Source organism: Crocodylus siamensis, chromosome 6 (assembly GCF_052110815.1).
Source record: "Crocodylus siamensis isolate JL-2025a chromosome 6, ASM5211081v1, whole genome shotgun sequence".
Lineage (NCBI taxonomy): Eukaryota > Metazoa > Chordata > Crocodylia > Crocodylidae > Crocodylus > Crocodylus siamensis.
In genome coordinates, this window is record NC_143400.1 from 8,444,101 (window position 1) to 8,472,071 (window position 27,971).

The 27,971-nt window shown below is 53.7% G+C and overlaps 1 protein-coding gene across 1 annotated transcript; it reads left to right on the forward strand.

The window, feature by feature from the left end:
- The first annotated feature begins 218 nt into the window (after positions 1 to 218).
- PFKM (phosphofructokinase, muscle) lies at positions 219 to 27,927 on the forward strand. Its single transcript, XM_090050720.1, has 23 exons — positions 219 to 402; positions 4,937 to 5,035; positions 10,143 to 10,216; positions 11,417 to 11,494; positions 13,727 to 13,916; positions 14,366 to 14,531; positions 15,430 to 15,474; positions 16,296 to 16,404; positions 17,688 to 17,783; positions 18,468 to 18,560; positions 19,058 to 19,183; positions 19,704 to 19,768; positions 20,323 to 20,386; positions 20,758 to 20,904; positions 21,606 to 21,676; positions 21,958 to 22,045; positions 23,095 to 23,247; positions 23,543 to 23,707; positions 24,099 to 24,160; positions 24,785 to 24,896; positions 25,455 to 25,554; positions 26,080 to 26,185; positions 27,344 to 27,927. Exons 1-23 carry the CDS (start codon positions 234 to 236, stop codon positions 27,489 to 27,491), a joined length of 2,526 nt encoding a protein of 841 aa, XP_089906846.1. The 5' UTR covers positions 219 to 233; the 3' UTR covers positions 27,492 to 27,927.
- The last annotated feature ends 44 nt before the right edge of the window (positions 27,928 to 27,971 follow it).

Here is a 27,971-nt window from a genome sequence, read left to right on the forward strand (position 1 = left end):
GGTCCTTGGCAGGGAGGGGATTCAGGCCAGGATGTGTTGCTATCTAGCATATGGCATTTTTGTGCTGGCAAACTGGCACCTAGAGGCCTTAAGCATAGGGCCTCAGGCCCTGTTCCTTTAAAATCAATTTGCAAGGCAATCCAACTCAACCCTTTCAAGGTAAGGCCATGCCCTTTATATCTGCCAATGAGGCAGCAGGAAGACAGAGGCAGCTGCTGCAGCGGGCTGATCTCATGTCTATAAATACCAGGCTGGAGAGCTGGCCCCTTCTGGTCATGTGGGCTCCCCTGAACCTCATACTCCTTTGGTCCAAACTCTTCCTTTCTGTGTCGCTCACTTTTGCTGCCGTTTTCTTTTTCTTCACCTTCTTCCCGTTTTCCCAGAAAAGGAAAGAGTTGCCAGGTGAGTGGGGATGGGCAGAGCATTGAAAGCATCTGGCTGTGCACAACCTGGATCCTGCCAGCGATCGCCCTCTTGATTTCAATGGGGCGACCGATCGCCTGAAATACACCCAGCCATGGGAGCTCCAGCCTGTCCTCAGTTCTAGCTCTTAGTGAGTGGAACCAGGGGGTTCTGGCCAGGATGCAAGTGTGCATGTACAGTGCACGACGGGAGGCAGCAGGTACATGAAGAGGTTGGGTATTTGGGGATGCAAGTTGGGGCCAGCAGGAGCAACAGCAGGGCAAATCTAGTGTGGGAAATGGTTCTTCAAATGGATGCATGGGCAGATATTTCAGAGGATGCTGGACTGTATGGAGAGTGAGCAAGACAAAGTCCCTGGAGCTGGGACTAAGCCTATGAATGGTGCATTAGAAGGCATGGTGTGCCTGGCTCTTAGGTGGAAGGGATCACAAGTAGGCTGGAGGGGTGGGGATTTCAGCAGGGTGTGGAAGAGAAGGGTCTCAAGCGTGGGAATGTCAGGCAGCAAGATCGGGGAAAGTACGCCGTGCAGGACTGCCAAGGTGAATGCTGTTTCAGGAGGCTGTTCAGAGTGATAAGCACTGAGAGAGCTCTGGCATGCCCCTAGAAGGAGGCTGGAGCAACGGCCTTCTGCTCCCCATCACCCAAGCCCCAGTGAGACGGACACTTTGCCAACAAATGCCTAGCAGTGAACACCAAGGGTCCCGTGCCACGCTGAGACTGGGCCGATGATTCAGCAGGCCGGTGTTACCCCAGCTCTCTCCGACTGGGTACTCTGGGCATCTACAGCTGGCTCAGGATGCCAGGAGTCCCCATGCTGGGAAGGAAAGCCTGCTGGCACTGCTGCGGAGGCCTGGGACTGGGCCCAAGGGGGTTCACGGACTGTCCCGATTGAAGCCCAGGGAGGCGCTATTGATCCTGATGCTGCAGCTGCTAAGTGAACCCCAGGGCATGTCAAACGATACAGTGCAGTCTCTGAGCAATAGCTGGTCGTTGCCCAGATGTGGGATGTAGAATGATCCAGATGTTTGGGGGACAGTTGGGATACAGGCAGAGCCTTCTCGGAGCAGAACAAGAGCGAGGAGGACGGTCTCAGTTACGAGAGGGGTTAGACAAGGCTGCTGCCTGCAGCGACAGACTGGATGACCCAGTCCTGTGCTCCTTGTGGCTAAGACGCTGGACTGAGACTCGAGAGGTTCCCAGCTCTGTCACATAAGCACCTTCTCTGACCTTGGGCAAGTCACTTAAGCCTTGATTCAGCAAGGCTCGATACCCCATTGCTGCCAGCATAGCAGGGCTGTGGGCTGAAGAAACCTCCATCTGGCTTCAGGGGGTGGGATATGCATGAGAAGGACCATCACAAAGAACAAAGGCACGGGCTTCTAGCGGCATCACAACCCATGCTCCATGCAGGGGAGAGAAAGCTTGTGGGGGCAGACTGACGCTGTATGGGGCAGAGGGCTTGGCCTGAAGGGTAGGAAGGCACTAGAGGTGCCTGGCCAACCATGGCATTTTGGAGGGTAGAGAGCCTTCAGCAAGGTGCAGCTGTAGGTCATAAGCCCCAAGCTTGCCCCATCTCTTTCTGGGTTGTTGGCTGCCTCCATGGTGCTGCCCTTGCCCCGGTCTGATTTCTGAGGGCGTCAGACATATGGGACAGGATGGAGCCAGGAGCTGGCAGAGCCCAGGTCTGGCCCTGGGTGAAGAAGGCATCAATTTGTCTCCAGCCAGCTTCTGAAGGGAAGACAAATGTGCCCTCAAGTTTCCTCAGCCTAGCCCTCCACCCTCCCGGCAGCAGGGGCACAAGGCAGATGTCAGTCACTCCCCTGGATGTTCCTCTAAGCAGCTCAGGGTGCTGCTGGAGTTGCTCCCAAGGGGTCCTCTGGGCTGCCCTCTTTCTTTTGCCTTGGGACAGCCCTTATCCGTCTCCTTCCCTTTGGTCCCCAAGTACTGCCATTCCCCTGGATGGCATCGAGGGCAGAGTTTAAAGGGTCTTTGATTCGGAGACAGCTGCAGGCCTTACAGAGCAGACAGAGGTGCCAACCACTTTTCAGGCTCTGCAGAAGCAGTGAAGCCCCTTTGTATAGAGACGGCTGGGATGGTAAGAGGCGAGCGCAGAGGCGCCGGGCTGCAGCCAGAAGATGTGCAGATGCTCTCCTGTCTTCTGCTGGCTCCCGGGGTCCTTCTGGAGCTGGCGTCTTGCTGGGGTGCAGCCTAGCAGCTTAGTGGTGGCGACTGCCACCAAAAGACCTGGTGGGAAAGCACTGCCTCTGCACAGATGAGGCCACAGAGGCAGTTTCTCCCTGCACCTTGCCTCAGCTGCAGCATCGCCCCCAGTTCAGGCTGGGTGGGCAGAGAGGACGGGGAGGTGCTTTGTATGCACAGACGTGTGGGTCTGTCCTCATGCCAGAGCTTTGTGTGGGGGCCAAGGAGCTTTGCATCCACCCTCCCTGTTCCTGGCCAGGCTGGGAGACCCAGATCTCCATTCCTCACTGGCACTACACTTGGGCTTTTGCTAGGCATGGGAAGGATAGTCCAATGGTTAGGACACTAACCTAAGGCTTGGGGCAGCCAGGTTCAAGTTCCCTCTGCCACATACTCCCAGAGTGACCTCAGGCGCATTACTTAGTATCTTGGTTCTCTCTCCCCATGCCTCGCCGGGACGGGGAATGCCTCTGTGATGGCAAGATGCAGCTGTCGGTAACATGGGGCAGCAGGGAAGCATTTCATTGGAACTAGAGCAGCACCTCAGGCTGAACTGGGTTGGGGAGGGGGAACCGATACCCAGCTCCACGGTGCAAAACCTATGTCTTAGACCATGCCCAAGAGAACTTGCTGTTTAGCTCCGTTTGTCACCTCAACATCAGGCCCCCTGATGTGGGGCTGGGGTGGAGGGACCAGCACTCATGGATCTGTTCCTGCTTCTTCCCTGAAGATGTTGATGTGTCGGTGGGACTTGGGACTCCACGGAGCCCAGGCAGGAGGCAGCATGAGGGTGTCCCATGTTGGCGGTGTCTTGGGGATGGCATGAGCAAGACCCCCTTGCAGTTAATGCCAGGCTGGTGCCTGCGTGGCCAGGTTTATCTTTCCCCTTTGATCTCTAACCCTCATTCAAAAAAATCCCTACTGTTCTGCAGAACTTCCCACCTGGTACAACAGGGGACACCCTTGGCAAAGCTTTCTGAGCACAGCAAGCAGCATCTCAGCCAAGTTCGGGTTTCATTGCTCTCAGACGGAGACCCTGTCCCTGGCCAAAAGCTGTACGGCTTTCACTACAGGGAAAGCACAGCCACCCTTGAATGCAGCTAACCTAGCATCAAAGTGCTTAGCCTGAAAGCTCTCCATGGCAGGAACCATGTTTCGCCATATGTTGGTACAGCGCCTGGCATGACAGGGTCCTGCTTTTGTCTGAGTCAGTGCAACACCAGCAGTAACCGTCCCCATTCCTGGTGTTTCTACAGATGTCTCACCTTGGGGTAGAAAGAGTTGGCCCAGTTTCACTTCTGTTCCAAGCCCCTTTCTGGACAGCTGCCCTTCCTCATTCTCGCATCCAGCACTTCCATGGTTCTGGGGGCCAACGCTGCAGAGAAATGCTCAGGAAAGGTTTCACTGGAGAGAAAAAAAAATCTGACGACATTTCTATTAACTTCTATTAATGTTAGACCATCATTTCTTTGAGACAAAACCTTAAAAAGCTGCCTGAAAATTCCCCTTTCGGTAAAAAGGGCCTGATTCTTAATTCCCTGAAGGTCGTCTTCACAGCAACTATAAAAACGGGTCTGGAAATGAATAGAAATGTCATTCACCTTCATTTTTGATTGATCCTAATCTGGCCTGGTGCAGCTGCTTTCATCGATTCATTTCACTGCATGAGTCTGGACCGTGATCTGTGCTTTAGGAACAGGGAAACTGAGGCAGAGGGCAGTGCCCGCGAAGTCGCTCAGCAAATCAATAGCAGAGCTGGAAGGCTTTTTCCACTCCCCAGCTAATGGCCTGGGCAGGACTGCTAATCAGTGCTTCTGTTTGGATTTGCAAAACCCTGTCTGTTGGACTGCAGGAATTTGGATCAAAGGCAGCTAGTGGTAGGTGCATGCTGCTTTCAGCAGTTAGGAGCATTCGAGGACAATATCAACGGGGGTGATATTAGGTTCTGCCATCTGGTTATTGTGTGGGGTCCTGGTTATTGTGCGTTGCAGCGTTCACTCCCAGGGAGTGGCTCTGCAGGGCAGTGGTGTGTAAAAGAACTTGAAATGCCCTGGCATATGGCCTGCTGCCGCGTCCCATCAGGCGCGCTGAGCCCTCTGCCCATACACACATCCCGATTTAGGTGTGGCTGACACTGCACAAGGCAGTGACATTTTGGCTTGTCATTCGCTGCAGGGAGGCACATCGAAAGGCGATAGCGCCGGCTGCACGAGGCGCATCTGAGCTCAGAGGCAGCACGGCCGGCAGGCGGGCGGGAGGCACCAAGAAGGGGCTGCTACGCCTCAGTGCTATTAGATCTACTCTTGTTTTCCAGCTAAGAAAAAGATGCAGCCACAGGAAAGAAGCGAGCATGCGTACAGCCTGGGGACCGGGAAGGCCATCGCCGTGCTGACCTCAGGAGGAGATGCCCAGGGTAAGAGGCCATGTCCACAGGCTGAGTTTGCATTTGGAGTTTGTTTGCTTGGTGAAGAGTCGGTCTGTGGCTGCCGTGGGTTTCTGGGGGCCTCGATCCTTTTTGGTGGGTGGAAGTGGAACAACCATGGTCCTGAGACTCTCACTCATTGAACGTCTCGCTTAGCTGAGCATCTGAAAACCTTCAGTTGCTTTTGTGCTTGCCCTAGAAATACGTTGGCAAAAAGCATTTGGGGAAATCCAGTCCTAATCTTTTGAAGAACTCCAGTCTTGAATCCACTATTCCTCCAGTGCTCTAAGTCATGCATCCAGCCCTTGAAAATCCTAAAATTGCCTTAGAAGTCCTGAGATAAAAACCCCAGGGCATTCTGGGTTCTTTTTAATTTGCCTTTTAGCATTTGGAGCCTTTACAGGGTCCTGTTTTTAAGCTGTAACCAGAGCTAGAAATATCTGGTTAGAAAGGGCAAGGGAATTCCCACATAATCACGTGGCTCCAGCAGCTGGGATCTGGAGAATACTAATTAGACCAGGACTCATGATAAGCATCACAGGGTGTTAGTTTAGATCAGATTCCTACTTAGCTCAGATGGTCAGGAGTTTAACCCCCTCTGGGGGAGCAGTGGAGGGCTTTATGCCACAGGATGGCACCACAAGTGTGTTATAAACTGAAAGGGGGCATCTCATTTCAGGGGCTTTGTTTCAGAGGGGAAGATATATAAAGCAGAACACTCCCCCAAAAAAGTAGGCATCATTAAAAGTTGCACCGCTATAATATTGAAACACTTCAAATGTGGCTAAACAATAAATTAAAAAAATGGGTTTTTATATATTTATGCACATTAGCATTTTAAAATATGCACATTTTAATCTGCATTCATTGGTTGGCTTTAAAATGTACCTTATTTATTCACATACCATGCTCACTTTTCTCCTCAAAAATTAAAAATTGAAAATTAGCATGTGTCTTGCACCAGGACATTGATTCAAAGCAGTTTGGTTAAAAGGAAAGGACCTCAGAAGATCACTGAGTCCCCCAGGGCAGGAAGTCAGCAGGGATCGTAGGATCCCAGCAAGAAAAGCATCCAAATATTTCTTGAAGGCATTCAAAGTAGGTGCTTGAACCACCTCCGGCGGCAGGCTATTCCAGGCCTTGGGGCCTCCGACAGTAAAGTTCTTCCTTTTGTCCAGCCTGAAACAGTCATGGAGGAGTTTGTGACCGTTCAACCTTGTCATCCTCGGGGTGCTCTGCTTACATCTTTTTGTCTTCATTCTGTCTTCCCCAAAGAAGGCATGTGTCTTATTTGGAGGCGTGTAGTATATGAGTAAATACGGTAGTTGAACTCAAAAGCAGCACTTTCTAGCATGGATCACTACGTAGTTCTGAAAACACGGAGTTGACCAATACCCTTCCAAATAGAGGATGGCATTTTCAAGTACTTTATTGCTGGGAAGGATTTTGGAAGTGGTGGGTTTTTTGTTTTGTTTTGGTTTTTTGTCCCAAATCGTGAGAGATTTTCTACTGAAACAAGAATTCTTCACAAGACTCGAAGAGAAGGCAGAAACCTGCCCTGCAGAAGCAACGTGCAGCAACAGGCGGTGGATTGGCATGTGATGGATTCGAGTGTGGTTGTTCAGCGTTCAACTGTGTGTGGTTCTTCTGCAAGGTGGCCCTGGGATATTGCCCCTCTGGTAGGCAGAAGGGGCAGGAAAGCACAGACAGGCTACCCAGCCCTCAACAGAAAGAAGCGGGGAGCAGTGGAGGGCCTCTGGGGTCTGTCGAGCCAGGGGAGCAAGGGCGATAGCTTGGGGTAGCCTGCCAGGATGTGTATATAAGGCACGAGGTAAAGCAAGATGGCAACGTCACTACCCAGTTGGAGGAGACTCTGGAGAGATGCAGATGGGGCCTGCTACGTGCACAGAGCGGGTGAGTGAGCTGCCCAGAGATGGCTGTTAACACTGGAGATGAACGCAGGCTCCATGCATATCTAGATGCATGAAAGCTACTGCACATTGCACTGAAGCATGGAGAAGTTCCCTGCGTAACTGCAGAGAGGCTGAGATGGGCTCCAGGACCTCCTCAGTAGAAGTACAAAGCAAACCGGGCATTGGCCAAAGAGCCCCCTGAGACAGCACGAAGTAGATGAGACAGGTTGGAGCACTTGGCAAGAGCTGGGAGCTGTTGGCGCCATTTTGCAGAAAGAGCCTGGAGTCTCGGTAGTGCTCCAGCAGCCTTGGCAAACAGAATTGAGGCTCCCACCTTGAAGCCACACTGCTGCAGGACAGAAATGAGGGAGGTGAGAGCCCTGGAGCTGGTCACCTTGGAAGGGCCACTCTGGGCACTGCATGCAGGTTCCCAGTGCCCCACTGCCTGGGGGTGCAAGATGAGCAGCTCTGAGATGAAGAGTCCCAGGAAGGAAACGTGCCCTCCCCTGCAGTCGTAACACCTGCCAGCCAGCCCATCGGGGCTCAGTGGGCACTGGCAGACCTTGCTGAAGCAGAGGGGCCAGCTCACTCCCTTGTCTCCAAGCTTAAATGATGGAGCCTTAAACACCCCTTGGTGCAGTGACAGCTCGCACAGCAGAAGCCACCACCCAAGGCACCAGGCTGAACCAGTGTGGGGCACCAACTGGTGGAGCTGCACACGTGGCAAGCCGAAGAGAGCCCCTAAGCAAGCTGAGAGCAGCTGATGGTGCAGCCAGGGGGGATCTAGGCTAGAGGTCCTTTGGAGCAGGGCTCCAGTGGGAAAGGCAGGTGAGGAGACTGGGAAACTGGGAGCCAGGAATGGACCCTGCTGTTCTTTGCATGGCCGGTGGTCGAGCTGGAAGGATGCCCAGTCTAGAGCCCAACACTGCAGGGGCGGAGCTCAAGCAGCCACCTCCTGTCTGAATCCGCTGGGCATGACTGCCTCTTCTGGATCCCCTCCGTGGGTTGAGGATTCAGCCAGAGTTCAGGACTCAGGGTGCCTTCTGACTGGCTATCTGATTTGAACCAAGCTGCCAGCCCTGTGGGAGACAGTGCAGGGCCTGTTCCTCTCTCTGACACTGCCCTACTGTGTAACCTTGGCCGGGTCCCTTGTCCATCCTGATGCCTCTGTTTCTCCAGGCCTTGAGCAGGTCAGAAATGGCCTGGATATACTGGAGCCTGCTTCAGTGCAGGGGCTGAGCCAAAAGATCCATCAACATCCTTCCACTCCTAGATTTCATGGATTAATCTCTGCATTCCCCTGCTGTTCCCTCAGCAGCCGTTTGAGGAGTTGAGATGAGGCTGGTTGTTAGCTGGACTTCTCCCCATCACCCTCCAGCCTAATGAGCTCTTGTCCTAACGATGCAACAGGCTGGCAGCTGTGGCTGCAGCCTCTCCTTGAGACAGTCACATGAGCATGAGGTGGGGGGAGGCTTCCTGGGCAGGCAGGGGCTTGGGTTACCTCCCTGGCAGGGTATCTGCAGGCAGGCTGGGCATCAAGGAGCATTACAGGCACTTGCTGGTAAAGGTCAGTGCCTCAAAAATAAAACGTGAAAGTCATGCCCAGGATCAGATGCAGGGACTGTGTCGTGTTGGAGCCACCGGCATGAGCGGGGAGCAAGGCAGGGCTGGGTTATGGGCAGAGGCTGGGGGCTCTGAGACACCCCCGTGAGAGGCAGAGGGAGGTTTTGGGGTGGGCTGTTGTTGCCCCTGAGCAAAGCGCAGGGAACAGAGGCTGCAGAGAGGACACCAGGGGGTGGATTCCTCCTTGTCCCCTGCTCTGTGCAGCCAGCCGGCCCCTGCAGACATGGGGCCTAGTCTCAGCCCTGCCACTGACCTGCCATGAACCTTGGGCAGGTCCCTTCTCTTCTCTGTCCCCTCCCATGCTTTGCCTCTCTTGTCTGCTGAGGCTCTGAGACAGGCCTGAATCCCCAACAGCCCCTAGCACAGAGGGGCACCCTCCCATCTCTCCCACGCTACTATGCATGAGGGGCAAAGCCCGCTCTCCACCTGGCTTTGCCGGCTGGGACCCTGATCTGGCGTGGAGAAGGCTGCCAAGCGGAGAGTCGGCCACATGCCTGGGTTCTACCCGTAATGGCATTGGGGATGAAGTCACACAAGGGCTCGGCCCAGGTCTGATGTGCCCAGGCCTGGTCCGTGCTCTGCTCTAAGTCATGGGTCTGCTCTGATGCTCGCGGCTTCTGTGGGATCCTCTCACCTAGGATCCCTCTGAGCCCAGCCCAGCCGGGACGTCACTCTGTACAGTCCCAGGCAGCTCCTTCAGGTGCCTGCTGTGAGGCCACATCCCCGGGCAAACCGCCTCTTGCCCCAAAGCTGTGGAGCTGTTTGGATCAGCTCTCCTGGCACAGCCTTTGGAACAGAGATACTTCCCCTACCCAGTCAATGGGCACCAGGGCTGCATGGACGGTGAGGCTGAGCGCTGCCAGCATAACAAGCACCACGGCCGGTGTGTCCTGGCCAGGGAATGGGGCCCTGGATTGGGGCCTAAGAGACTTTGGTTCACAGCCTGCCACTGACTCCCTCTGTGACCGTGAGCTTGTCACTTAGTGCAAAATCCAACCTGACCCCCACTTAGGCATTGCAGCAGCTAAAAAATAGGTCCCAAGAAGCGATACAGAGACATGGGGCTGGGGGCTGAGGTCCAGAGGGGAAAGGTGCCTCTAGGGCCATGCAAGGAGCCCAGAAGCTGGGTGGGAGCTCCCACAGTGGGGGGGAAGGCAGCAGAAGCACATCTGCCAAGCAGGCATCTCCATCCCCTTGGGACATGGAGTGCGGAGTCCCCTGGTGAGCGCCAGCAGTGCTCTGGGCAGTGCAGGGGAGTCTAGTGGGTAGAGCAGTCGCCGTAGAAACAGGACCCTCCATAGCCTGTGGGGATTCAAACCCTATCTCCCTGATGCTAAGACCAGTGAGGGGACTTGGGGCACAGGGAGAGGCCCCTGGTCTTCAGCTGGGGTCACCAGCCATGCCTCTGTCCCCAGGGTTCAGAACCAGCTGGGGCTGCTCTGAGCCTCTGGTGCAGCTCCCGGCACAGCCCTAGCCCTGTGGGCAAGCAGGTGGCCCATCCCGCATGCCCCAGCCTGCTGCTCCCGGGTGAGACTCATTTCTCTGTCTCTCTCTCCCTCCAGGCATGAATGCAGCTGTCCGGGCCGTGGTCCGAGTGGGCATCTACACAGGCGCCAAGGTGTACTTCGTTCATGAGGTTGGTACGCTCGCTTCCTGCTGAAGCGGGTTCTCCCCTCTCTGCCCCCTGGCCAGTAGCCCGGCCCCTCTCTGGGGCTGCATCCTGGAATAGCATTGCACAGGACAGCAAGGAAACCCCACAGCAAGGGGCAGCAGCCCGTGAAACTGCAAGAGGGTTCACTGGGCGCTTCACATACCCCACTGCATTTAGTCTCTAACCCACCTCCACCTAGGAACTGGAACTGCAGGTCAAGGGACCTCCAAAGATTAGTGGCCCATTGGGCTACTGTGGTTCAGGTAATGCCAGCTACTGCAGCCCTCAGCACGCCAGGAAGGTGGTTGCTTCACCCCCAACTGTCTTGGACTCCCCAGCCTGAAGGACCAGAAGCCACTGATGGGGGCGCAGATCAAAAGACATCACATGGAAGCGGTGCTCCTCTCCTGACCAAGATGCATGGGGCGGCAGTGAAATGCAGGCCAGGGCATATCTGTTGGTCTGGCAGCACCTGTAGGAACCATGCACCATGGAACATCTTGCCAGGGCCCAGGTCATATTATGCACTTAGTACTGGAAATATCCATTGTTGTGGCAGGATGTGAGAAGAAGAGACATGGACCCAGAAGGACCTTCCTTCACCCACTGGGAAAGATGAATAGATTCACTCTGCACCAGCCCCAGGGACCACATGTCCCAGAAAGATCCTCCAAGCACCATCCTGCATCCAGTGACAAAGCCAACAGGAAAGCAAGAGGTCACTTGAGGCCAAGACTCCCAAATGCTGATTCAGACTCATGGTGATGTTCTGGAGTTCAGGATATGCTACCTCAAATGAAGAGACCAGCATTAACCGTGCTTTGTTAGCTCCAGTCTCCAGCTTTGGACCTGACTTTGGATAGGAAGAGTCGTCTCTCTGGGTGGGAGTGGGTCAGTGCAAGGAGAAAGCTGGTTATCTTTAGACTGTAGCTTGCTGTTGACTGTTAAATATAGTCTGTCTCTCTATATATGCTCCCATATGCATCCATCCACTGCTATATGTAGCCGTCTCCCATATTTCTAACATCCCCATCATTGTGGTATCCGGGCATGAGAGATAAATTACCCTAATCCAAGTCTGCTTCCTAATACTCAGAGCTGCAGTTGCAAAGGCCCCTTTCCTACAAAAGCATCTTGAGCAGAGGCTGCTTCTGACTTGCCCTCACCTCTCACGTTTCCTTCTAGGGTTACCAGGGGCTGGTCGATGGCGGTGACAACATCAAGGAGGCCACATGGGAGAGTGTGTCAATGATGCTGCAGCTGGTAAGTCCTGGCAGAAATCTCCTTCTTCCCGGCAGAAGGCAAAAGGGAGAGGGAGAGAGAGACCCAGACCAGCTGAGGCTCAGGGGTTTTCAGAGGAGCCCAAGGGACTTAGACACTGAACTTCATTGAATTTCAGTGGGGTTTAGTTGCAGTTTTGTGGAAGTCAAAACCTCCTGCAGGAACTTGATGGTTTCACTGCAATTTTATTTTGAGAAAAAATAATTGAAGGAAATTCTTCGTTGAGAACAAAACATACCAGGCTTGAGAGGGGTCAGGCTTGAGAGACGGCGGTTTCTATTGGGAACGTATTGTGCAGCATGCTATGAACTCTAATCTAAAAAAGACCCTATTGAAACAGAATGATGCCATTTTCCCAAAATAGAACATTTTAAATTGCACCATTTGTTGGTGGGGGAATAACTGTTGTTCGGTTGGAGGTGTCACAGCAGCATTGGCCTGTGCCTTGGATTGCACGCAGTAGGAATACCATGTTTCAGCCCCCTTGTTCACTGCATGTGGAACACAGGGTACACCAGCCCTGGCTTTGCCCCCATGCCCGCACCTACTAGGCAGGGCTGGAGAGAGGGGGTGGGATCAGAAGCTGAATCTGCTTCTCATCTCCCCACTGCTACCAGCTGTGGGAATCAAGGTTTAGGTCTTAGTTCAAATCCCAGAAGAAGCTAGGAGTGTAAAACAGGCCGTGCCCCCTGTCCCTGACCCCTTTGAGATCATACAGTCACAGAATCATAGAAAATGAGGGTGGGAAGGGACCTCAGGAGGTCACATCTAGTCCAACTCCCTGCTCCAAGCGGGACCAGGCTCAGCTATATCATCCCAGCCAAGACTTTGTCTACTCGGGTCTAAAAAACCTCCAAGGATGGAGAGTCCACGGTCTCTCTGGGTAACCTGTTCCAGTGTTTTACTACCCTCCTAGCGAGAACATTCTTCCTAATATCTAACCACTGGACTTACACTGGACAGAGGTGGGAACGGCATTCAAAGTTCCCGCAGAAGGGCAGGCAAGGGGAGGATGCGGCTGCCCTGTGGCCTTAACCAGAGTCCCCTGGACTCACCAGCACCCAGACTCGTGTCTCCCACACTCCCCTCCTCCCTGGAGCTGTTTACTTGTCCATCAGCTTTAAATGTCAGGGTGATTTCAGGGAAAGGTCCCTGCGAGGAGGGAAATGAGTCAAACTTCTTGACCTTTTCCCACCAGGGTCATTGACAAGCATTTGGGCAGTCAAGTGTCACCCGATCCCTGGGGGTGGGGTACCTCCAGCCCCTGGGCCCAAAATAACAAGAAACTGGAGAGCCAAATGGCTGTGCTTGTGACCGGCCCCACACTTGGGTTTCACAAACAAGGACCCCAGGACCCAGGATTTGCCCTTCTCCTCACACTGGGCCATGCTAGAGACATGAGGGCTGGTATCTGCTCCAAAGCATGCATTCATTGCTGTCTGGGCCTCGAGACTCTCCTGTGGCATGGGAGCATAAAGGAGGACTCTGGAGTGAACCCAGACCATGACAGCGATAGCCCAAGGGCAGAACTGACCCTGCAGCAGGCTCTGATGCTGCCACAACAGTAGCACGGACAGAGTAAATGATGATGTTGGGGAATCAGCACTGTGTCAATGTAAAGTGGTAGCAGACAGATGAGCTCTGAGCTAGGGAACTTTGCCAAAGCTGATGAAGAATGAGCGCTGAAAGAACCAGGGGTAAAAGTTACACTGGAGTCGGTGTCATCTGTCTCCATCTATCCTGGGGTAGCTGTTCAGCAAAGGCAAACTGGCTACCTGTTCCCCTACCAGCTGGCAGGAAAGCCCTCTCATAGTCAGGCTAGATATCAGGAGGCACTACTTCACTGTCCGGACGGCTAGGAGCTGGAACCAACTTCCAAGGGAAGTGGTGCTTGCCCCTACCCTGGGGGTCTTCAAAAGGAGGCTAGACAGCCACCAAGCTGGGGTCATTTGACCCCTGCATCCTTTCCTGCCCATGGCAGGGGGTCAGTTTAGATGATCTGCTTAGGTCCCTTCCGTCCCTAACAACTATGAAACTATAGTCGCTGCCCATGTGAGCTACCCCAGGACAGTGCATATCTGTCCATGCCACTTTTCTATTGGCTTCTGTACCTAGATCAGCTCCCAGGCAGGGTCTACAAAGCCCCCCTGGGTGGGTCGGGAGAGTTATAAGTGCTCATTCCCCACTGACCTGCCTCATGCCCCCTTCCCCCAGGGTGGCACCGTGATCGGGAGTGCCCGGTGCCAGGATTTCCGCACACGTGAAGGCCGCCTCAAAGCTGCTCGCAACCTGGTGAAGAGAGGCATCACTAACCTATGTGTCATCGGTGGCGATGGCAGCCTCACTGGAGCTGACACCTTCCGGGCCGAGTGGAGTGGCTTGCTAGCAGACTTGGTGAAGACAGGTAGCACTGGGGATGGGGAAGATGCTGCCAGGATAGCTTGGGGCCCATAGCACATGGCACTGCCCTTTCTCAGCTGGTTCTGGCTGCTCCCTTCCCTTCCCTCCCTCCATGATGAAACCTGCAGCCCATGAGCGCAACAGCTCGGAGACACCGTCATGCCCACAGGACACAAACTCATCTAGGTACACGCAATCCCTGAGGCCCACTCTGGCCCCAAGACCCCTCTCTCACCAGTTCTCTTTCCCACAGTGCCCTTTAATACCCGCTAGTCCATGCATGTTACACTACTAAGGCCACTCCTGCCCATGCCTGCCCTATTCCCACCCCCAGGCATACACCGGAAGAAGGTGGGAACGGCAACCAGAAGAGCTGGCTGGGAGGTTGGGCAGAGATGAGGGTTGGGTTGGCCACCTCCCATGTTCCCTGGGCCTGTCGGTCCCTCCCTGCAGGTGGCATCACGGCGGATGAGGCGAAGAAGTCCAGTTTCCTAAACATTGTGGGCATGGTCGGTTCCATTGACAATGACTTCTGCGGCACTGACATGACCATCGGCACCGACTCTGCCCTGCACCGCATCATGGAGATCGTGGATGCCATCACTACCACAGCCCAGAGGTAATGCCTCGGGGCTCACATCTTCCCTCTCAGCATCCAGAGTGGAAGCTAAGACTGTCCGGAGCCCAGGGACCACAAAGGCTTAAGGGAGACAAAGCAAAATCTGCCTTTATTAGTGACTACAATAGCCCAAGGAAAATCAGGCCCAGTCCAGGGCCCCAATCCTGCTGTGAGACCAATGCTGGCACAAGAGTCCACCAGGGTGGATTTAATGCATTGGCAAGACAATGATGATGCTGATGAAGTTGTGGGAAGGCCCAGCTGAGATCAGGGCCCCGCTGTACTGTGAGCGGTTGGAGCAAAGACCATCTCTTGCGTGGTGTGTTTGTACAGCTCCAAGCACCCTGGGGTCCTAGTTGCTGCCTGCAGCTTCCGACCATGACTGCAATACAAATGACTACTACTAATTGGTGCATCTACACAAGGTGCTTACTGCACATTGGCCTAATAACACTGTGCAGCTAATAGCCTACTATATAGTGTTATTAGGCTAATGCTCAGTAAGTGTCATTAAAACTACTGTGCGCCAGCACTAATGCATTGTAACTTTAGGTACTGCGCAGTTAGTTTGTCCTTTGTTAAGGAAGTAGTAAACTAAATGTGTAGAATCTAAGGTGCATTAATGAAGTGTAGATGCTCCCGCTAAGTAGTAAGATTATGCAAATGATATGTGAAAGCCAGGCCCAGCCCCAAAGCTCATGTGCTCACAAGACAAGCCAAACACATGGGGGAAACTGAGGCAGAGAGAACAGACTTGTCCATGTCATGCAGCAGAACCCAGGCACCTGCAGCCCCAGGCCTGGCCCCAGCATATGAGCCTCATGCCCCCAGCTCTGTGGGTGTGGTGCAGTGTCCATGCTAGCTGCTGTAACCAGCCCTGCTCTCTTATTTCTTGTAGCCACCAGCGGACGTTTGTGCTAGAGGTGATGGGCCGGCACTGCGGGTGAGTGACCGTCTTCTGCCATCCCCCTGTCCTCAGAGGCAGCCTGCAGAGAGGTGCCCCTGGCTTGGAGGAAGGACCGGTGTACTCTGTCCTCTACACACCAGGCCTATTGCTCCCCAGCTCCCATGCCTCCCACCCCCTAGCTGATAACATAGCCCCAGGGGTGTTTCTTGTGGAGCTGGCAGGGGTCCTAGCTGGATCTGTGCTGCTGGAGGGAGTGTGGACCCCAGTGCTCATTACGCATCTCCTTGCCCCCAGGCTGAGGCCCTGATCCACCCCCCAGGGCAGGCAATGGGCCTGATCCTCGGCCTGCGTGTGGATGTGGCTCTGTTGAAATCCCAGCTGCACTCCAGCCTGTGTTAGCCAGGCTGGAGGAGCACAATGGACCCGGTCAGGGTTTGCTGCTGGTGAAAGCCTGCCCCCAAGGCACAGGGTCTCGGCTCTCCTGGGGGTCTTCGATATAGGCCTTGAATTGAGGACCGCACAGTGCCCAGGGCTGGCTCTGCCATGCCCAGGCTCAGGTCTCTGAGCCTGGACGAGTTCTGTTCCCAGCCTTGACCCCCCAAACTACATGCAAATCAGTATAGCGAGGAGGTGGGGCACTTCCTGTCACATCGAGGCTGACACGGAGCCTTTCATATTAATATTATTTTATATTAATATTTATAAGTTGAAATGTATATATATTTATATTAATCACCCAACAGTGTTTCTGCAGTGTCCCAGCATCCCCACACTGCTCCTCCCCTTCTGCATGACCCCCGAACCCCAGCAACTGCCCATCAGCCTTGCCTGGTGCACTGACCCCTCTCTCCCTCTAGCTACCTGGCTCTGGTGACTTCTCTGGCCTGCGGCGCTGACTGGGTGTTCATCCCTGAGTCTCCCCCTGAGGATGACTGGGAGGATCACTTGTGCAGGAGGCTCACTGAGGTAAGGGGGCAGGATTCCCACTCAGGTCCCGCTCATGGTGAAGCTCATTGCCTTGCTCCAGCTTCTTGCTGGATGAGATTCCTCCCTGGAAAGGTTAGACCTGGTGTAGACGTGCAGATGAGCTCTGGCTATTGAACTGTTCAAGGACTCCACCAATGGTTGGGATTTGGAGGAGATGCAGGTGATACAGGTCACTTATTTCCTTGGGGCATTTGCTGTTTGTTCACGGGGTGTGACTACAGAGGCCCCAGACAGCAAGAACAGCAAGGATCAGGCTGTCTCCTTGTTCGCAGCTCCCACATTTGCCTCTCCAGTGAGCTCTGTGCTCCAAGAAGCTTTGCCCTGTTGCGGAGCCTTCACCCCACTGCCTCTCAGACACTCTTGGCAGCAGCTTAGCAATTGCCTCACTCTGGCATCTGTAGCAGACGCTGGAGGAACCTCCTAGCTCTGCTTTGCTCAGCATGTACCTGGGGCGGCAGCCTGTTACTGAGCCAGTTGTCCTGGCACAGAGGGGCATTTAATTGCTTCTTCCATTTAGCCTGAGTGAAGGGTGCTGGATGGCAGCTCTTTCACAGGTTCTAGGCTCACACAGGGCAGGGGCTTTATTGGAATATAAGAAATGTCCTACTGGGTCAACCTGTCTAGCCCAGCAGCCCATCTGCAGGAGCGGCAGCTTCAGAGGAAACTGGATATATCTAGAGTGATATCCCCTCCCTGTCCTCCACTATTACTGGCCTAGAGGTGCCGAAGGAAATATCTCCAACCACTCCATTCAACAGCTCTTAACAGAGTTCTCATCTGTGAATTTGTCTAGTCCCTGGCTGTGCTATATGCCTCTACCACCTCCTGTAGCAATGAATTCCACAAGTAAATTATGCTTTACATAAAATAGTACATTCTCTTGTTAGTTTGCAACCCTTCTTCTACTAATTTCAGTGGATGCCCCCTAGTTCTAGTGCTCTGGAGCCTGGAGAACAACAGAGTTCCCTGTTCACTTTGTCCATACCACGCCCTCCATGATTTTATAGACCTCTGTCAAATCCCCCCTCAGCTTTCTCCTTTCCAAACTGAAGAGTCCTAGCCTTTTTAGTCTCTTCTGGCCTGGCAACTGCTTCAGGTTCTGGTCATTTTGGTTACCCTTCTCTATACCTTTTCCCATCATACTACATCCATTTCTACTGTATCCTATTCCATGCCGCTGTATGGGGTGGATAACTCCCACCTTTCCTGCCGTGTTAAGAGCATCACCCCATCTGCTTGCCCTCTCCTTCCTTTTTTTCCAGACCAGAGGCCGGGGATCACGGCTGAACATCATCATTGTGGCTGAAGGTGCCATTGACAAGCATGGGAAGGCCATCACTTCAGAGGACATCAAGAGTGTGAGTGGGGCCTAGGGCTACTGGGTGCCCACAGGATGCATCTCGTATGTACATGCTTTACCAGACTGCACTGGGTAGCTCCGGCACTAAAACAAAAGGGCCAAATCCTTGGTGGAGGCAAACCAGCATTGCTCCGCCACCTTCAAGAGGGACCCAAGTTTGCCCCAAATGGGTCCACTCAGAAAGGTCCAAACACAATGAGGATAATGCAACCTCTCAGGAGGACACCCCAGGAAGATTTTGCTCAGTGAGGCGTGGGGCTGGGTGAAGTTTTCCCTGCTGTTCCTCAGGCAATAGATAAACCAAGGCAACATCCAGCCAAAAGCTTTGGCTTAGTTTCAAAGCAATGTTGTTCTATGTCAGCGTTGATGGCATTTGCTTTTTTACAGCAGGGGAAAAGGGGAGGGTCTCACAGCTTGGAAATACAGTGGGGCGACCCAAAACAATGGGTTTATTCAAGCTTTTCAGGTCAGCCACTAAATGTCTCCTTGTTGTGTGGCTGGGCTGGGCAGGCCCTGGCTTCAGATAACTTCAGCACGGCTGCCATTCCCACACACAGACCACATCTACTGTGGGTTCAAGGCATGTCAGGGAAGCCCGGTGAGGGGTCCATCTCCACCCCTGCAGTGTCCAGCCCAAACACTGGAGGTGAAGGACTCTCCCATGTTTGTCTTTCCCCTTCAGTTGGTGGTGAAGCGCCTGGGCTATGACACGAGAGTCACCATCCTCGGGCACGTGCAGCGTGGCGGGACACCCTCCGCCTTCGACCGCATCCTGGTATGCACTGGGGGATGTCTCCTTGGCGGCCAATGTTAGGTGATGAAAGGAGGCTGCGTCTCGCACCAAGTCTCAGCGCCTCTGGGCAGCAGCTGGGGATGGGAATGTCTGCCAGGGGCTAGGATGAATGGGTTTTCCCCCCCAGACACAGCACATGGCCCAGGGGGAACTTGTACCCTAGACCTCCCTGGCATGGAGAGACCAGGGAGGAATCCCAGAGCAGAGAGAGGTCCCAGGACCTTAGTGGGGGTCTTCAGTGATGCATTTGCCCAGGGTTCGTCTGGCTTCCTGCCTACACTACATAACCTTGCCCCGTAATCCCTGAACCCAGCCTGTGTCTTGTAGTCAAGCAAGTGCCAGGTCAGCTCCAGGCCACTATAAAGAGAGGGGGGACTAAGGACTGGCCCCGTGTTTGGGGCACAAATGGGAACAAGGACTTCAAGGAGGGATTGAGCTATCCAGTGTGGAACAAAGCTGTGTCTCTTCTGCTGCCTCAGGGGAGCCGGATGGGGGTGGAAGCTGTCATGGCCTTGCTGGAGGGGACCCCTGACAGCCCAGCGTGCGTTGTTAGCCTGTCCGGCAACCAGGCTGTCCGCCTGCCACTCATGGAGTGCGTCCAGGTGGTGAGTGTTGCGGTGGTGTGAGCCACGCTAGATGCTGCATAGATGTGTGGTGAAGGGCCAGGCCTGCCCCAAGAGCTCACAGCCTGGAGCGATGAGACTGAGAGGTGGGGGATGAGGTCAGCATTCGCTTTAGGATTGATTAGCAGCCTGTAGCCAACAAAGAGCTGCCACTCACAATGTACCAACCACCTCCCCAGAATCGGGGAGCACTGTCGACCTCAGGGGGCTCCTGCTTCCAATTAGCCAAGTGGCTAATCAAGGCAGTCTGCAGTTTTACGCCTGGCTCATGGCCACATCTCCATGCATGACCCCACCTCTCCTGGGGGCAGCATCAGAGTATGATACAGCTCTGGGAGCTATTGTATGAAGCTCTCTGCAGACTCAGGCAGGCATCAATCACGTTCAGGCTATGTTTCCTCTGAGAGCCCTTGGCACAACCAGCCATCCCTATTCCTTCACCCAGATCTGCTCCTGGTTAGGCTGAGGTGGGTGCGTCAGGCAACTTCTTTCCTTCCAACAGACCAAAGACGTCACAACTGCGATGAAAGAGGGCCGGTTTGATGACGCCGTCAAGCTGAGGGGAAGGTGAGTGCCCAGCTACTTGAAGCAAGCACTGCAATGATCCCAGAGCTTGGAGGTCTTGAAATATGCTCTGTGACGATATCGTATCCCCAGCCCTTCTCCATCAGTTGACCTCACAGCCCTTCACTCGGGACTGGAATCATCATCCACACTTTCCATGTGGCAGAGTTGAGGCACAAAAGGGAGAAGTGACTTGCCCAGGATCAACCAGCAGGGCAGTGGTGGAAACAGAACAGGACCCAGGTGTCCTGGGACCCAGTCCAATGCTTCATCATCAGGCCGCTCTTTGATAGACAAACAGTTCTCTAAGGAGACCTGACTGGGAGATTTTCCAAGGCAGCCATGAGAACAATCTCATCTGCTAAGAAGTGGGTGCTGGGGAAATGATCCTTGCGCCCGGGCATGGGGTCTTATCTGTGGCTTCATTAGACATCCCGTTTGAAGCAATGCACTCCCAGACAGCAGGCTCCGGGCTGTGTGCAGGGATTGAGGACAAGGCCCCATTAGCTTTTTGCCAGTTGTGTAGTCATGAGTCCTTCACTGTTTCCTCCTTGCAGGAGTTTCCAGAACAACTGGAACGTGTACAAGTTGCTGGCCCATGTGCGCCCACCCTCCACCAAGGTATGAGGGGATCGGGCTGGCTCAGGGCCCCCTGCACTGCCAGCGGGGCTGGGCGCTCAGAGGGGCAGGCTCCTGACAGCTTTACTCTCAGCAGGGGTAGGCAGCCTTGTGTCCCTGAGGACTGCTATGGCCAGGGGCTGCGGGAGGGCCAGGCCATTGGGGAACGCCTGGGACAGCTCCAGAGGGTCCTGCTATGGAGCTATGCCAACATCACACCCTGGGGTTCCCTCCTGCCACATGGTGCCCATGCAGGCACCGCAGCATGCGTCATCAGTGGGACGTGGCCTGCCTCTTCCCTGGACAGGGATTTCCAATGCTGGGCAAGGGCTTTCTATTGTCCCCATGTCTGTCTTCCCCCCCAACCTTTGCAGAGCGGTTATAACTTGGCTGTGCTGAATGTCGGTGCCCCAGCTGCTGGCATGAATGCGGCTGTGAGATCAACTGTCAGGATTGGGATCATCCACGGGCACAGGATGCTGGCAGTGCACGACGGGTTCGAGGGGCTCGCGGAAGGAAAGGTACCACTGAGGGCAAGGCAGCTCCCCCTCCACTGGTCTCCCCCTGCCCTGTGCAGGGTCCTGGCAGCGTAGGAGTGCTGGGGGGAGAGGGGACAGCTGCAGGGAGCTGACGACACGGGGGTATAGCGTAGCTGTTCCACTTGGCAACAGCTACAGGGCAAAAGGTGCTTGAACCAAGGATGCTGTCGGAAGGCAGGGCTCAGGGGACTGAGGGGTCAAGTCAGCAGGCCAGGCTGGGAAAGCACTTGATAGATGAGCTGAGCTGCAGCCTAAACTGTGCAGGGAAGCCAGCAACAGGGCTGCTGCCTTGAGGGATGGCAAGCTCGGCAAGGCAGGGAACGAATGACATGGAGGAGGGAAGGCTCCCAGGCTGCGTGGACTCAGACACCGTGTCGATACCCAAAAGGTGCCTTTAGGTGAGCAGCAGTGGCAGCTGCTCCATTGGCCGTGACAGGCCGTAGGGAAAGCCCTGCGGGTTCTCCAGTGCTGGTGGAAACACTTCCCAAGGGCAGAGGCAGTGGAGAATCAAGCCCCATCTCATGCTGTCACAGCTACCTGGCCCCAAACCCACAGCAGTTCTTTTGGGGCAGTCTGCAGGCTCTGGTTCTGGGAGCCGTATCCACGGCTGCCACATTGTTTGTGGAAGCCTCTCTGCCTTTCCCTTTTTGCTAGTAGATTATGGGCTTTTCCTCTTCCCACAGGTGGAGGAGATCGGATGGGCAGGCGTTGGCGGCTGGACTGGGCTGGGCGGATCGAAGCTTGGGACAAAAAGGTAGGGCAGGCATGGGGGGCGGGAAACAATGGCTCGATCTGTCACATGAGGGGACCTCAGGCACATCACAGAGCAAGGCTGTGGCCCTAGGTAGCTTGGTCTTCACAGATCCTGCCTCGTACCAACAACTGGTGCTCTACATTTCTCCCAGCGAATGCTGGGCCCTCTGTCTGCCCACCCCTGCCAGGCCCGGCAAACCTGTCCTGCTCCCAATGCCTTTGGGGTGGCCTAGTCCCAGGAGGATGAGCTGATACCTCCTCCTGTATTTCTGCTTCCAACAGGACCCTGCCTAAGAAATACTTTGAGCAGATCAGTGCAACCATCAATGATTTCAGCATCCATGGGCTGATCATCATTGGGGGCTTTGAGGTGAGTCTGATGAGGCTGCAGTGAGTCTCTTCATGCCAGCTGCTGAGTCTCCTCTGGAGCAGGGCACAGCCCGTAGTCAGATTCACCAGGGCACTAACAAACTTGGCTGCTGTTAACAGTGGGCTGATCGCTTCTGGGCCCCTTCCCTCCACCTCTTCTCAGCTTCTCAAGCTCAGGGTCCTTCCCATCTTGCCATTGCCATGGGTAGGATTTCCCACAGGCTCCACACCCTCCTGCTCCCTAGTGCAGCTTCCAAGGTGCATTAGATCATGAAGCTCCTGAGCCCTCCAGTTCCTGGAGAGAACCCAGATGTGCTTGTGTGGGATACCTTCAAGGGAGCCTGGCCTTCTACCTTTAGGGGTGTGAGGATCTCCCACAGGATTGCTGCTGCCCCAGCCCTAAGTTACAATAGAAATTGTCTTGGTTCTTTGTCGTGGGGGTCAAAGAATCCCTTTCTGGTCCTGGCTGGGCTCGTGCAGCCCCTAGCACAGCAGGGTCCTGGTCCACACTGGGACTCCTGACCACTGCAGCCTTGCTAAACATTAAGCCAGTGGCTCTCGACCAGGGTGCCACAAGAACCTACCAAGGGTGCCATGACACTGCCACTGCCCGCTGCCATTGCCGCAGGGTGAAAGTCCCCCGCATGCCTGCTTCTGGGAGATACCATGTAGGGTCAGACCAGCAAGGGCTGCATTCCTACCACCGCTGGTTTCCACCCCGGCTTTGCAAGACACACATAGTGCAGATCCACCTGGCCATGGCAGCAGCGGCAGTGGGGTGAATGCAGTTATAATGACTGAATCAATTAAGAGCATGATAATTAATAACAGAATTATATTCATATTATAATATTCATAAATTAGTTGGCAAAGAGAACACCACTACATTTTGAGACACTTTGGAGGGGGCCTTGAGTCTCAAAAGTTTCAGCAGCACTGCCCTTGGCATTATGAAGAGCTCTCTACTCAGAGCTCCAGGGAGAAGCGTGACGCCAATGAGAAGCCTGGGTCTGCTCCATGCCACTCAGCCTCCCTCCCTGTGCTCTGCAGGCTTTCACCGGGAGCCTGGAGATGATAGATGGCCGGGCCAAGTTCGAGGAGCTGTGCATCCCTATCTGTGTGATTCCAGCCACTGTGTCCAACAACGTCCCTGGCTCTGACTTCAGCATTGGCGCGGACACTGCCCTCAACACCATCACCATGGTAATGCCCTTGGCTTCTTGCCTTTGCTAAAGAAACCTCCACGCTGGCCCCAGCTGATGCCAGGCTGAATGGAAAGGGGCCCAAGCAGTTCCAGCTCTGGCAGGGGACCCCAAGGGCCTGTTGTTCTTGCAGCCCGATGGGACCATGCTCTGGGTTAACGAGACACAGTGGGTTTGAAGGTCTCTCCCCTCCAGTGAAGGGTTTTGCCAGGTGTTGCTGAAAGCCCTCCCCCCACCCCACGAACAAGTGACTGTAGGCCATTCGAGGTTCCGTTTCATCCTTTCCCCTTCCACAGACCTGCGATCGGATCAAGCAATCTGCAGCCGGCACCAAGCGGCGGGTCTTCATCATCGAGACCATGGGAGGCTACTGTGGCTACCTGGCCACCATGGCTGGCCTGGCCGCTGGCGCTGATGCAGCCTATATCTATGAAGATCCCTTCACTATCCGGGACTTACAAGTGAGAATGCATCCAAGGGGAGTGGGCAGCGAGGGGCCTGGGATCCTTCTCTGAACACCCTTCTCTGTGCTCAGCCCTGTACAAGGCAAATGCATCCTAAAGGGATGGATTGGATTCACCTGGAGTCGCAGCACCCCCTGCTGGCCAGGCTTGGGTGACTAAAGGTGGGGTGTTTTGAGAGCCAGAGGTTTCGATCTCTCTCCCCACCAGTGCTCTTCACTGGTCACTCCCAAGAGAAGGGTCACTGTACTGAGTGGAGTTTGCTTGCTTGGTCTCTTAACTGAAACCGCTGGAGAGGGGATCTGCACTGATTTCTTACTCTGAATAGCTGCATTCACAGCCCTTTTTCCAGAGGGTCTAAGCAACCATCCACCATTTCCTCTGGTAACAGATCAACGTGGAGCACTTGACTGAGAAGATGAAGACCACGGTCAAGAGAGGCCTGGTGTTGAGGTAACCAGCTGGCGGACTGCTCTGCCTGTGGACAGGGTCTCAGGCTGTAGTGCTAGACCGAGAGCCAGGACACCTGGGTTCTACCCCCAGTTCTGCATTGGTACGATGGATAACCCCGGGCAGGTCCCTTGCAACCTCTTCCTCATGTAAAACCAACTGCAGCTGAAGAGGGATGCATATATGCCACAGGATTGGGAGAAGCCAGACAGGCCATCTGAATCCCAGGGCAAAGATCAAGAGGTGCTTTGGCAAACTGACCCATTCTCTGCTGCCAAATGATTCCAGTGCCTAAGTCTGACAGTCTTTCAATGAGGTTTAGGAGCATCTGTCACTTCAGCCCTTTGGGAAACGTTCCCTGCTGCCCTCTCAGACCTTTGCTATAGAAATCTCCCTACAGGACACAACAGTAACGAAGGAAATCCAGTCATAGTTGATCTCAAAGGCAGGCTGTTCCAAAAGGGCACAGCATCATAGTTGCTCCTTCCGGTCCCACCATATCCCTGTGCTACTGAATTTCCTCCCCATACCTGGTTCTTCCCTATTCATCTACTACTTGCAAGACAGGTTTGTTTCTAGCGTACCCTCACTCACTGCAGTGAGGGGGATGGTGTTGTACTTCCACAGGAATGAGAAGTGCAATGACAACTACACCACGGATTTCATCTTCAACTTGTACTCAGAGGAAGGCAAGGGCATCTTTGACTGCAGGAAGAATGTGCTGGGACACATGCAGCAGGTACAGCCAGCAGTGAGGGCATGAGGTCTCCCAGTCCCAGCTTGGGCTACATAAGCAGGATTGCTCCAATGGTGAGCAGCTGTGGGCAATGCCTGTCTTTGTCCCAGTGCTCAGAGCTGAGTCTATCAGGGGTCTGGGGATGGTATGGGGAGCATCTGACCTACCACAGCTGTGATCTTCCCTAGCTGTTACTTAATAAAAGGAGGGATTCTCCTGTGAGGCAGGGGGAAAACATGCTCCTCTCCCACTTCAGTGCCATCTACCAGCTGCCCAATGGCATCCTCCTCTGGGGATAAGCTGCCTCCAGCGCTGCCTTCTCACCAAGACAGGAGCAGGTTTTGTGAGCTCCAGTGGAGAGAACAGCACTGGAAGGAAAGCACCTGGTGGGGTCCTGCTCAAAGGAACAGGACAGGGATCAGGGCTGCTGGGGAGGTTGTACTGTCCCCACTGCAATAGATCCAGTCAGTGAAGGATCACAGAGCCTTTGAGAGGCAGCAAATGACACCCCTGCCTACATGAAATCATTGGCTCCCTTTTTTTCCCCTCCCACAATGGCAGGGTGGGACCCCAACACCCTTCGACAGGAACTTTGGCACTAAAATGGGCACGAAGGCCGTGGCCTGGATCTCTGGGAAGATCAAGGAATGCTCCCGGCATGGTAGGTGATGCTTCTCAGTGCTACGGTCGGTGCTTCTGGCAGATACCTGTCAGATGAACTTTGTGGGGCAGGGAGGGGTGCAAGGGCAGGTTGTTTCTCTCCTGCTGCTTGTGGGGGAGCCTGTTGCACTTGCAGTCAGTGCAGCCAGTCCCCAGAAACAGAAATTCACCAAGCAAACCCTCAAAAAGTGGCTAGATCTAGCACTATGATTGCCCAGTTGGCAACACTGCAGAGCTGGAGGCAAAGGTGCTTCTGCCACCTAGGAGCAGAGGTTGACCACTGCAAGCAGCCCACAATGCATCCTCCCACCAGATAAAGTTTTTTGCACCCATTTAGTCTAATAAAAGATATCACCTCTACCAAGAGTTCTTAATACTTTTGCCTGTAGACTAACATGCCTAAAACCTGTAGCCTCTTCCCACCAGAGGCCTTAGGACTTAAGGCCCCTGTCTTAGCCAATGTGATTTGCTTCTTCGTGTGGGGGGATGGAAATACTGAGTGGATCTCACTGTTCTTCCTCTGCAGGGCGCATCTTTGCGAACACCGCGGATTCAGCCTGTCTCCTGGGCATGCGCCGACGGAGCCTTGTCTTCCAGCCGCTCGCTGAACTCAAAGAGCAGACAGACTTTGAGTAGGTTTTCCCATTCTTCTCCCTGGTTTCCTGGGCTGACCCACTAAGGACAGGAAATTAGTCTTGGAAAGGATACAACTCTAGGAGCAGACCTGGTGACAGGGTTAAGATAGGGCACAGCTGGACATTGGGTCAGTTTCCCCATCAGCAAGGCCTTGCAAAAGAGAGTATTGCAAGGGGGATGGTGAAAGTGCTGTTGCTTCAGGAACAATCTGCACATGCTCAGAGCAGCTACAGCTTGGTCAGCATGAAAAGGAGGCTTTCTAAGCCAAAAACCAAACATGAGCCAGGGTGTGGAGGCTGAAACCAAAGCCACCTTGCTGGACACAGGGTGCTAGTTTAATTGAGATCCTTAGTCCACAAAGCCAGGTTTCCAAGGCCTAGACTGGACTGGCCACTGCTGTGAGTCTTTGCAGTAACACGGAGGGGGTTTACTTAATGTCCTACTCTGGCATAGAGCTGGTGGTTTCATGAGCTGTTACATGGAGGTCGGACTTGATCAGAACGGTCCCTTCAAACCCTAGGAACAAATCATAGAAAATGAGGGTTGGACGGGAGCTCAGGAGGTCACATCAAGTCCAATCCTCTGCTCAAAGCAGGACCAGCCCCAGCTACATCATCCCAGGAAAGGCTTTGTCTAGCTGGGTTTTAAAAACCTCCAAGGATGGAGATTTTACCACCTCTCTGGGTAACCTGTTCCTGTACTTTCCTATTCTCCTACTAAGAAAGTTTTTTGTAATATCTAACCTAGCTTCCCTTGTTCTGTCAGCTACCACTACTGCAAACAGTCCAGCTCTATCCTTTTTGTAACCACCCTTACAATCAAAACATCATTTTTGAGCCCAGTTTTTTCTCCTGCCCAGGCGGGGGGTCGGACTTGAAGATCTACAAGGTCCCTTCCAACCCTACTTCTACGATTCTATGATCAATACAAGTTAACACGTCCCTGCCCATTCCACATTACTTCCTCTTGAGAACCGCATCTGCCACAGACCCAGGGTCACAATCAGTGTTTTATCCATCGTGCCAACACCTCCAAGTCTTTTCCAATCGCACAAGCAATGCCAGAAATATGTCTGGTGATAAAGATTGGGGGGTCAGCAGGTCCCTTCCTAGCATGTCGATTCTTATCATACACCATTTCTCTCTTCCCACCAGCCATCGCCTCCCCAAAGAGCAGTGGTGGCTCAAGCTTCGTCCCATCTTGAAGATCCTGGCCAAATACAAGATTGACTTGGATACCTCAGAGAAGGCTCACTTGGAACACATCATGCGCAAGAGAGTATCCATGGAGTCCAACATCTAAATAGGCTGAGGGGAAGCTACACAGCAGGAACACCCTGAGATCTTGCATTTTGTTTTTCTTTCATTGCTCCAGGGACCTCTAAAATAAATTCTTGCTCACTTCCCCACCTCTGCAGGCAGCAGTCTTGCCTATAGGTAGGAGAGACTGCCACAGCCACATGTGTGCAGAGGGAAACAATGAAAACGGCATCACACCGCAGTAGATACAGATGCCTGGATTTATTGGTTGTAGAGCAATTGTGAAACAGTTCCTGTTTATAGCTTCTCCTGCATGACTGAAATGGATGTCAGGCTTTTATTTTTATATATCCAAGTTAATCTTTCTAAAACACTAAAAGTAATTTGTTTTACTGTTCTGAAAACACACCGTGTTTGTCAACTGCCTCCTGTTACAGCTGGAGTCTGAAGTGACACAAAAATAAATGCTACAGGTAGAATTGCTGTGATGCCTCATTTTAATCCAAACTAAACAGGAACCATT